The 12311-nt window shown below is 33.7% G+C and overlaps 1 protein-coding gene across 1 annotated transcript in view; it reads right to left on the bottom strand.

The window, feature by feature from the left end:
- Nucleotides 1–2544: 2544 nt before the first annotated feature.
- The window catches only part of LOC120091824 (beta-amyrin 11-oxidase-like), a 36218-nt gene continuing 26451 nt past the window's right edge, over nt 2545–12311 (bottom strand). The window contains exons 5-8 of the mRNA XM_039049966.1: nt 3722–3800; nt 3536–3642; nt 3194–3294; nt 2545–2896 (exon numbers count right to left, since the gene is read on the bottom strand). Coding sequence (XP_038905894.1) covers nt 2755–2896; nt 3194–3294; nt 3536–3642; nt 3722–3800 — 429 coding nt within the window. The 3' untranslated portion in view covers nt 2545–2754. The remainder of the gene's footprint in view (nt 2897–3193; nt 3295–3535; nt 3643–3721; nt 3801–12311) is intronic.

Here is a 12311-nt window from a genome sequence, read left to right as displayed (position 1 = left end):
ATGGATGTAGGCCTTTAATTGAACCACTTAAACTCTTGTGTTCTTTCTTTCTAACTTTACGATCGTTTAGCATTTACTAAAGCATCGTTTACATGATCGTGTAATTCCTATCACATTGTGTACACGATCGTTTAGCTCTACATCTAATCGTCTATACGATCGTCTAGCTCTTTAGCTATCGTCTATACGATCGTTTAGATCTAATCAATTGTTGTCTAGCGCTTTATTCTATCGTTTACATAATTGAACTATTGTTTAGTTCTTGGAGATTCGTCTACACGATTGAACTGCCATTAGGTAAATGACAGAAGAGTTTTCAAGCCTCAAGCATACAGCCTCCTCTGACTCTTGAATTGTACTTGACCGTTAATTCTGAGTAATTTGTGATTGAAAACAAGAAGAGCTTAGTTATCTGGGACAACAAGTGGTATCAGGATTCAGTGAACAGTTCAAGACAGATCCAAGATTTGAATTCTTGCATAATTCGAATCAGATAAGTCAATCTTGAAGATTAAGAATGGCAACAATCAGATATGAAATTGAGAAGTTCGATAGTAAGACAAACTTTGAACTATGGAAAGCGAAGATTAAGGCAGTCTTGGGACAGTAGAAGGCACTACTGGCCATTACAGACCTTGCAAAGTACTCTGAAACACTCACCGAGGCAAAGAAAGAGACAATCAAGGTAAGCGCTTATAGAACCATTGTCTTGAATGTCACAGATAGTGTTTTGAGGTAGATCGTTGTCCAACCTACTGCCTATGCCCTCTAAAACAAACTGAATGAGATTTATCTCAACAAATACCTACCTAACAAAGCTTTCTTGAGGGAAAGATTTTTCACTTATAAGATGGATGCTGCAAAGTCCCTCATGGATAATTTGAATGAGTTTAAGAGACTGTCTTCTGAATTCATATCAATAGGAGACAATATTGGGAAAGAGAATGAGACTTTCATATTACTATACTTTTTACCAGAATCATTCAAAGATGTAAAGACAACCATGAAGTACAGTAGAGAAAGAATAACAACAGAAGAAATCATATCAGCAGTAAGAGTTAGAGAATTAGAGTTATAAATGAGCAAGAAAGATCAGCAAGGAGGTGAAGGCTTGTTTTCAAAGAGGAAAACAAGAATAATGGGAAGGGGAAACAGAATGGTGGTGATAAGTCCAAGATTAAGTGCCATTTTTGCCACAACATGAGACACATGAAGAAGGACTACTATGCCTTGAAAAGGAAACTGAACCAACAAAACAAGGAGGAAAAGCAGACTGAGGCTACCGTAGGGGAGAATTCCCTTGTGTATTCAGATGCATTGGCTGCAATTAAAGAAGGTGGAGAGCAGAATACTATGGAGACTTAGGACTGGGTGATATATTCTGGCTCTTCAATCCATATGATACCATCTAAAGGATGGTTTGTACCTACAAGAAGTGGGATGGAGGGCTGATCTACATGGGAAGCAATAATACCTGCAGAGCTGTTGGAATAGGGTTTGTATCCTTAAAAATGCAAGATGGTTTAATGAAATTGATTAGGAATGTGGGGTATGTTCCTACATTGAAGAGAATTCTCCTATCTTTGGGGATGTTTGATGCTATTGGCTGTGAGTATAGAGGTTTTGGAGGCACCTTTGAAATAATTAAAGACTCTAAAGTAGTACTGGTGGCAACCAAGGTGAATGACTTGTATGTCATCAAAGATGTGCACATAGCACATTTGGCCTTGATGGCAACTGATGAAGAACCCACAGAAGATGAGTTATAGCAAAAATACTTTCTCATATCAATGTGAGGGAGCTGCAAGTACTCTCAAAACAGGGGATTCTTCCTAGAGGAGTTGGAGACAGCTTAAAATTCTGTGAACACTGCATACTAGGCAAAGCAATAGGGCAAGGTTTCCCCAAAGGACAACACACTTCTAAAGAGATCCTTGAATATGTGCATTCAGACTTATGGTGGCTAGGTTACTCTCCATCTCTAAGTGGAGCAAGGCACTTTCTTTCCTTTATAGATGATTATTCAAGGAAGAGTTGAGTTTACTTTCTAAAAATCAAAGATGAAGTGTTTAGTAGATTGAAAGAATGGAAGACCTTGATTGAAAAGTACACCTCTAAACATATTAAATATTTGAGAACTGATAATGGTTTAGAGTTTTATGGAGAGAAGTTCAACTTGTTTTGTAGGGAGCATGGCATAGTAAGGCACATAACAGTGATGATTATTCTAGCGCTTCGTTCTATCGTTTACATAATTGAACTATCGTTTAATTCTTAGAGCTTCGTCTACACAATTGAGCTACCATCAGGTAAACGACAAAAGAGTTTTCAAGCCTCAAGCATACAGCCTTCCTGACTCTTGAATTGTACTTGACCATTAATTCTGAGTAATTTGTGATTGCAAATGAGAAGATCTTAGTTATCTGGGACAATAAAATGCTTCTTACCATTGAAAATAATTGTCTTCACTTATATATACCAATGATTATAATCTAATCAATGTAAGACTTTAGTCGCATTCCAACGATAAAAAAATAGGTACAACTTCAATAGATAATACATGTATGATTCAAGAATTTGTATAGAAAAAGTAAAAGTTTTCATAACAACAACAATAATAAATAAAGTATTTATAATTTGATGTGTGCAATGAATACACATATACACTACACAACAACGAAATTATAATTATATAATCATAAAGTTTATTTGTTTCTCCAAAGAAGACCATTGAGGAGCAGTTTATGGTAATTGTCATGCAGCTTTCAGCACTCTTGCTAAGCATTTGTCTTTTGGCTGAGGAGATGGTAAGTAATTTAATTGACATTGAGGATTAAGGCGTTCCACCCTGTATTTACGTTCCAACATCATGATATATTTGTTATGACAGAAATAAATCGACAAGCAAAAGAATAGAAAACAAAAAGAAGAATGGCAAAAATATTTTATAATTTATTAACAGTGTATTAACTACGACAAAAAAAAAAAATTTGATAATGTTTTTGTTTCTATATATAGATTGATGTTTAAGAAATAGAAGTGCTTTCCCTTTCGTTATTATTTGTGATTATTGTTTATATTATATATATATATAGATAGATAAATAGAAAGATAAATAAAGAAAAATAAAAGACCAGAAAAATAAGAAACGAGAAAACAAAAATGTTACCGAATAAGTGGTAGGAAACTTACTTGAAGGAAAATCGAGATCTTGAGCTTGGCAAGATCACGTCCAGGGCACATTCTAATTCCTAATCCAAAGGGAATAAAAGCCCCTGGGTTACCTATAAAATCCTGTTAAAAATAATAATAATAATGAAGTTAAGAACTCACCATTTAAGAAATGGAAAGGCATGCAACTGTAATTAATTTCCTCCAAATTCAAATTTTTAAATATTTTTAGAGGCACAATAAAAATTTAATATCAACTACAAGTGAAAGAAATTATGGATTAATATAGACAATGACGTTGCCTTTTTTTTTATTATTTAAGAAAAAACAAAGGATTTTCAAATAAAGTATAGTAATTGCATACATCCCATCTTGAAGGATTGAAGTGTTGTGGGGAAGGATATAGTTTTTCATCCATGTAAAGCTCTCGAAGCCAAAGAAGAACTTTCCATCCCTTTGGTATAATTTTACCTAACAACAATAAAAATTAAAATACAGAGTTATCACAATTTCTTAATATCGGCCCTATAATTATTGTTTCGTGACTAACCGTTAATTTTAACATCCACCGTTGTTTCACGAAAAACTGCAAATGAAATATTGCTGGCACGAAGCGTCTCATCTATTACCTGAATGTTACAAAATATATGGAATTTAATTACTAACAATGTCTTTGGTAATTCATCCAAAATTAATAATTCCATCATATTTATTATTTAGATCATAGTTTAATGATATATTTTTTTTTTTTTAAAAAAGTAATGGTATTTATTGAAAGCAAGATGGTTGCCAACCGAACTTGAAAAGTGACTATCTAGAACACACTATATTTCTTTAAAAAAATACCATTACTATCAAAATTCAAAGATGTGACTAAAGTGACTATCAAAATTCAAAGATGTGATCTAGAACACACTATATTTCTTTAAAAAAAAAAAATTTATAATTATATAATTCTAAGGTGTTTTATTTGTTGGAGTTTATGTCCTAATCTCGTAGTCTGTAAATTGTAAACAAATTATAAAATAAATAAAATATTATTTATTATCATAAATAAAGTGTTATTTATTTTATTACATAACTCAAATCCAATAAACTAAGATTCAAGGTTCATGTAACTTGAACATTATATGGTTGACATACAAGTGGATTGTTTTTAAATAATAACCTAAAAGATCTATAGTATGTGGATAAGGTTAGATGTCTTATCTTACTAACACTATGGATACGACCAACTTTGTAAGCATTACAAACGATTTGATCCAAATTATTCATGTGGAGACATGTGAGTGAGTGTATCCAATACAATGAATTTGTGTAAGACTGGACCACAAAATATATAATCTTTCTTTGTAACACTGTTAACTGAAGAGATTATATTTCAAACGATGACCATGTAACTTGATCTTAATCCTAAATGACTTATGAATTCTTGCTCATGAGGGTCGTTCTTTGATTTGTATGTGTGAAAGTGTATCTCTCTATATAACACTGTTAACTAAAGAGATTAATATTTCAAACGATGACCATGTAACTCGATCTCAATCCTTAGTGAGTTATGTGTTGGGATTGGTGTCCTAGATCTCTAATATTCTCGTAGTTTGTAAACTTCGGTAAACAAATTGTTATTAATAAAATCATTATTATTTTATGTGCACTAACTCAATCTAATAAACTAAGGTCTTAGGTTATTTTATGTAACTTAAATATGTATGTAGAGATATATAGGTGGATCATGTTTAAGTAATAACCTGAACGATTTGTAGTAGATAGATAAGGTTGGGTACCTTGTCTTGGCGACACTACGGATACGACCTACTTTGTTATTGTTACAATTTTTGTAAAGTGTTACAAATGATCTGATCCTGATCATTCATGTGGAGACATGTGAGTGGGGGTATCCTATACAAAGAATTTGTATAAGATAAGACCATAAAATGATTAATCTCTCTTTCTAACATCGTTACTAGAAGAGACTTACATTTCACTAGAATGACCATAGGTGACTTGACTTTAATCCGGAATGAGTTGTGAACTCGTGCCTATGATGGTGATCCTTTGATTTGCAAGAGTGAGAGTAGTCAGATTCCTGACTCAATACGCCTATCATTTTGGGGATTCATCTAAATGGGGAGCGGTTAATATGTATAAGATCAGACATAAAATGATTAGCCTCTTTTTCTAACAACGTTACTAGAAGAGACTTACATTTCACTAGGATGACCACAGGTGACTTGACCTTAATCTCGAGTGAGTTGCGAACTTCTACCTTTGAAGGCGATCCTTTGATTTGTAAGAGTGATAGTGGTCAGATTCTTGACTCGATATGCCTACCATTTTGGGGATTCGTCTAAATGGGGAGGTGGAAAATCAACTGCACAAGATAGAATTCACTTTTTCCCTTTGTTAGGGTAAATAGATGAATTGCTCCCTTAAGGGCTGATACCGAGTCTTGAACAATGAAGGCCCTCACCCTCTCACTGGCCAGCAAAGGATCTAATTATATTTGGACTATGACTAATTGTTTATTAGAGAGATCAACAGTACTTAAGGAGTTAGATGTAACTATAAAGGTAAAACGGTAATTTTGACCCAGTTGTACTTATGAGCAATTTGTGAAGGGTCAGCGTACTGTTGATTGGTTATATCCAATGGACATAGAAATATATCTACAATGCAAAGAGTGCAACTACCGGTCTTTAGTGAAGTGACCGATAGTTAATGAATGTTGATTAATTTGATTAAAAAGTTAAATCAATTAATCTAGTATCATTGGAGCTTCAATCTGTAGGTCCATATGGTTCGCTTGTTAGCTCAATAAGGACTAATGAGAATCAAATTAATTTTGGTTTAATTTGAATTGTTCAAATTAATTAAAGAAAATTAATTGTATAAGATACAATTAATATAATGTATGTTGATGCATGATAATGTTGATACATTATAATGTATGTTGATACATTGAAGTATAATGTGTGTTGGTACGTTATAGTTAATGAGAGAGATAAGTATTTGAATATGATTCAAGTATTTACTATATGAATGAAATTCATATAAAAACTATATGTTAAAATTAATGCGAAAATGATTCATATTATATCTATATAGTTTAATGAGAGAATTAAATATTTGAATATGATTCAAACATTGATTATATGAATATGATTCATATTAATACTATAGTTATATGAGAGAATAATAAACTATAGGTTTTATTATATGTGATATAATAAACTATATGTTATATATTATACGGGATATAATATGTATAGTTTAATTATATTAATTAGTTAGTATAATTAAATTAAAATTGAATTTTTGAATTTTGAATTAAAAAATCAATAACTCTTTGGGATTTATTTAGTTATCTCTCATATACAGTTTGAGGAGGAAGATGGTGACACGATTTAGTGTGTTTTACGTGAAAACAAAAATCTGGCAGAAGATGTGTTCTCTCTGCTCTCAAGTTTTTCATCACTTCCCTCTAGCAAATTCTTTAAAAAGAAAAAAATCTCTCCCAAACTCCCTTACACCAAAATTGACAAGGAAGCCCACTCCTTTCCGTTTATTCTCTCTTTGAGGATAACAAAGAAGACTTCTTGTGGTGGTGTTCTTGCCATATTCGTTAGGTTGATGTGTTGATGGTGTTGAGATCGGAAGAAGAAGATGATTCATGATCTTTCATACTGTTGAAGAGGAAGCGAGAAGAATGGTTCTTCAAGGGTTAGTGTTTTTATCCTTTTTCCTCTTTGTAATTCCTTTAGAAGCATACATAAGGGTAGATGTTTATCATTGTTTCTATCATTGCTCTGTTTATTAAATTTTGTAAAATCAAAGACCCAAGCAATCGCTCACTTCGCTTCAAGAAATCAATTCCTTTCAATTGGTATTAGAGCCATCTCATCTTAAAATTTTTTTTTCCGACTTAAATACAAAGTTGGTGGGAATTTTTTGCTACTGCATTTTGAATGTATGTGGTATTGTACATGGATGTTTCAAAATTGGCATAGATTTATCGCTTTAAAGTGTTAAGTTGTAATTGCCTGATGATTTGGGTGTTTAATTTCTACTACCCAGTTTGTAAATCTGTGTCATTCGTTGGTTTTTAGTTGCTGAAGAGTTTGGTGGCCATTGGAGCAAGATCGGGCTGGAGATCAAAGCAGAGGAAGTATTCTGCCCTAGAGCATAAAGCATAACATTGCAATGTTGTGCCTTTGCCCAGCATCGCTACGCTCGACAGCAGCATTGCAATGCTGTAGCGGAGCATCGCAACAGCACAAAAGCCAGCGTCGCAACGCTTCAACCGCCATGTTGCAACACTCCAAGTTCCTTCAGTGCGCACGTCAGGCAGTTCATGGTCGTGGGATCGAGTAGCTTGCAGCGGTTCTAAAGCAGTTTTTAGCTTTTTTTCATTTTAATTGTAATTAATTAATTTACTTGCTTTTTTAATTAATTAAATTAATATAATTGTTATATTAATTTAATTAATTTTTTAGGATGTCAATTTTGGTCCATTATTGCTTATTTATATTATTATACATGTGATGTATGAATGATTATTTATATAGCATATTGTTTGTCATATAGATTAAAATCTCACTATAGGATAAACATAAAATCACGCATCATATTTAATATAAGAGTTATATTATATAGTTGCATGATTTATTAAGCATGCTCATACATCAAAGAATCATATGATTGCATGCATAGTAACATGTCCATGTATCATACTTTATTATAAAAGTTATATTTATATAGTGTATAATATAAATGTTATATTATGTGATGAATGCGTTATTTATTTTCATTATTGTATAATATAAATGTTGTTGATTATTTCCTTTATTGTGAAATTCTCTATTGTATTTATTGTATTTATTGTATTATATTTTATTCTTTCCTTATTTGTAATTGGATGTTTCTTCTAGTTAAGAAACCCTTTCCTCCTAAGAGAAATAAGATGGAAAAAAAAAATTTCTACACATGGTATTAAGGCAGAAAATTGTATCGAAACCTTAAAAGACCTAATTTTTGAAAAATCGAAAAAACCCTAGTTGTGCCACCGTTGCCGTCGATCCCCTTCTTTATTCGTCATCGTCATCAGTCCCTAGAGCCTTGCCGGACGTCACATCTCTGTTGAAGTCGTCGACCGCCGAAGTCGTTTTTCCTTCTTTCGTCGCATTTTGCTTGTCTATAGGAGGTTGTTTTTATTCAGGGTTAACTTCTGTCTATCAATCGGTCAAGTTTGCAACTACCACTGCTGTGTTTCGCCGTTCACCGTCGTGTTTTTCTATCGGTTTCCGCCTCGCACCGCTGCCACTATTTCCTCTTCAATTTTATGGTTTTTTTCTTTCCAGATCTACCATTTTTCTCTTTGGGTTTGTGTTTTTTTCAGCAATATGTTGGACACTAAGGCACCCATCGCTAAAGTTTGCGACAATTGTATTCATTCAATCGGTCCCACTATCCAAATAACTACCATTTGACTTATAAGGATAATTTTCTTTATTGGTCCTAAAGTGTTCAGATGTACATTCGTAGATAAGGGAAGATTGGTTACATCATGGGAGAAAAAACCGCCCTAGTTCAGATGACCCATCATTCTTCGGGTAGGATGCTGAAAGTTCCATGGTTAGGACTTGGCTTGTCAATTCCATGTTGAAGATATCGGTTGTAACTATTGGGGTTGATTACCTAAAATCTCGTGTCCTGTAGTTTGTAAACAGTTTGTACGAACGCTTTTGTTGTATAATACATGATATTTACTTCACATCTTGATTTTGCTTAGTTGTATGTTTTATTTGCTTTACCACAAACCAATAAACATAAAATCCCTGATTATCTGTATGTAACTTAAGCATGTATGTGGTGACATACAAGTGGATCGTGTCTTAAGTGATAACCAAAATGGTCTGTAGTATATGGATATAGGAGGGAAACCTTATCCTGGTAATGCTACGGATGCGGCCCGCTTTGTGGCATGGTCACAAATGTTGTGACTTGTCACATATGGTCTAATCCTGATCATTCATGTAGCGGACATTCGAGCGGGGGTGTCCTATACAAAGAGTTTGTATAAGACCTGACCATAAAGTGTTAACATCTCATTATATAACACCGTTCATGACAGAGACTTCACTTCATTAGGATGACCATAGATAACATGACCTCAATCTTGAGTGAGTTGGGAACTCCTGCCATTGAGAGCGGTCCTTTGATTTGTATGGGTGCCAGTGGCCAGGTCACTGATTCAAATCTACCATTTTGGGGAATCGTCTGATTTAGGAGCTGGGAACTCAGCTACACAAGATGGAATCTACTCCTTCCCCGAGGAAGGGGTAAGTAGATAGATAGCTCCCTTAAGAGCTGCTTCCAAGGCTTGAACGATGTGGCACCACACACCTTCTCTTAGCCCGAGAGGTGTTCACACATAGTTGGACTATGTTGTATTGTTCATTAGAGGAGTTAGTAGTACTTAAGAAGTGAGATGTAACTATAGGGGAAAAACAGTAAATTGGCCCAACTGTACTTACGAGCATCTGTGAAGGGTCATCGTACTCATAATTAGTTATATCCGATGGACACAGAAATATATCTTGGTAAGAAGAGTTCAACTGTTGGTCTTTAGTGGAATGTCTGGCAGTTAACAGATGGTGAATCTCGTGGCTAAAGAGTTTAGTCAGCTATTCACGTACCCTTGGAGCTTCGAGCCACAGGTTCATAAGGTCCCCTAGGTAGCTTGGATAAAGTCGAGAATCGGTTTTTGGGTTAGTTTAAAATGTTCAAATTGACAAGAAGGAGTTCGATTATATATGATATAATTGAACTGGTTAATTATATATGATATAATTGGCTAAATGTATGAGATACATTATTTTGGAGGAAATTAGATATATATATATGATTTATATCAAGTAGAGGAGAAATTACTATAGTAGTTATATGATATCAAACTATAGGATAAGTATATAATATGATTATATTCATTTATTAATTAAATTGGTTAATTATATGATAATTGGCCGAAATCCTCTCCTTGATCGTGTGTTAGTGGGAATTCAGTATTCGGTTATTGTAACCGAAGAATAAAATGAAAATTTGTTTCATTTTGTAAAAAGTTGGTAAAAATTTGCAATCGGTGTGAAAACATCTTGATCGCTTAACTGAGAGCCTATACGATAGAGCTTCATCGCTAAAATGATCACACACCCGCATCTAAACGATCGCACGCCTTTCTCTAAACGACCGCTTAGATTTCCTAAACAATCACCTAGCGTACCGTGTTTTCTAAACGATCGTTTACCTATTACTGGACGATCGTCTAGTAAAACCTACATGATTGTGTAGCTTTATCTAAACGATAAGCATCTCTGCTATACGGTAGCTTTCTCTCCCACTTGCTTATCGTCTATACAATCAGCCCGTTCCTCCGACCTCTACCAAATTCACCGAAGACCACACTCTGGATTCTCACTCCGAGAATACAAAGGGCTCTAAGTGGTGGTATCTTCCTCGCTTCTGCTTGTTCGTGTTGCTGTCGTTCGTGTAGACGATCATGCTGCCGTAGCCGACTGTTTTGCTGGGTGATAGAGAACGTAGAGGTGCTTTTGTTGCATTGAGTTCGAAATTGAAGAGAGTCTTCAACTGGTATGTGAACTCAATCCCTTGTATTTTATTTATTAAAGCATATCGTTAATTAGTGTTAATTTGTATAATTGTTGATTAGAATGTGTGTGTAGTATTTCGGTCACAATGAAATCAGAAAGATCCGAAATGCGCTCATGGATGCTCTTCGTTAAAAGATCCTTCAGTAACTACATGCATTGTTCTACTGCCAAGGAATTATGGGATAGTGTAACTCAAATGTATTCTGATTTGGGCAACCAGTAATAAGTGTTTGAGTTGAATCTGAAATTAGATGATATACGATAAGAAACCAGTTACACAACACTTTCACTCCCTAAAAAGGATTTGGCAAAACCTTAACCTCTTTGATACTATGACTGGAAGTCTATAGAGTACCAAAAGCACTATAGGAAAACTGTTAAAGATGGTCATATTTACAAGTTTCTTACCGGTCTCAATGTTGAGTTTGATGAAGTTAGAGGTAGAATACTTGGAAAAACTACTATTCCAACTATTAATGATGGTTTTTATGAAGTTCGCAGGGAAGAAAGTCGCAAGAATTTTATGATTGGCTAAAAAAAACTATTGATTCAGTTAAATGCTCTACGTTGTTCACTGAAAATACTACAATGAAAGCTTTTGATCAATCCAATAAGCTGTTGGATCGACACCAGCACGCAGCGGAAGAAATCAGGATCCATAAGCATTCTAATCCATTAATTTTGGTTGAAAAGAAACATGCTAAAAAAAATATAATGAGTTTCATGAACATACCTTAGCCCAACCAATAAACTCTCCATTTCCAGCTGCAAAATCCTCCGAATCCTTGTGTAGACCACCACAAGATCTTCCCTACTATCCTAATCCTCTGAATCCTTGTGTAGACCACCACAAGATCTTCTCTACTATCCTCTTGGTGCTCTAGATTGAGTTGTGGGACTCAAAATAAGCGAGAATCAAAGGGAATATGGAGAAATCTCATTGAACCAACCTATTGAAGAACACCTTCTTCATCCAATTTTTTCAGCAAAAATTCAGTCGGTTCCCCCTTTCTCTCTTCACTCCAATCTCTTCAATATATTACAGACTATTATGCAAAGGGATGTGCTGCATGGGACACAGCTCATGCTTGTAATAAACCAAAGGAAGAAGTGGTGGGTTTCTTGTAAGCAACTTTGAAGATAGCTTGAAAAACCCATTTTTTCAAGTTTGTGTGATTTTTCAATTTTCAAAATCTATTTTGATTTTAAAATCATATTTTATTTCTAAAATCAAATTTTATTAATTTTAAAAATTAATTTTCTAATAAAATTAATAAATAATTATTTAAACAATTTTAATNTTTTCTAATAAAATTAATAAATAATTATTTAAACAATTTTAATAATTTTAATTAATTTAATATCCAATATTAAATTAATTTTTACACAAATTCATCTTCATATATTTAAATCATATTTAAATATATTTTCTCCAATTCCGTTTGATTCTAATGTGAACATTTCTGAGCT

Source organism: Benincasa hispida, chromosome 11 (genome assembly GCF_009727055.1).
Source record: "Benincasa hispida cultivar B227 chromosome 11, ASM972705v1, whole genome shotgun sequence".
Classification (NCBI taxonomy): domain Eukaryota; kingdom Viridiplantae; phylum Streptophyta; class Magnoliopsida; order Cucurbitales; family Cucurbitaceae; genus Benincasa; species Benincasa hispida.
The sequence above is the reverse complement of the archived record's forward strand: the minus strand, read 5'-3'. Positions and strand labels throughout refer to the sequence as shown.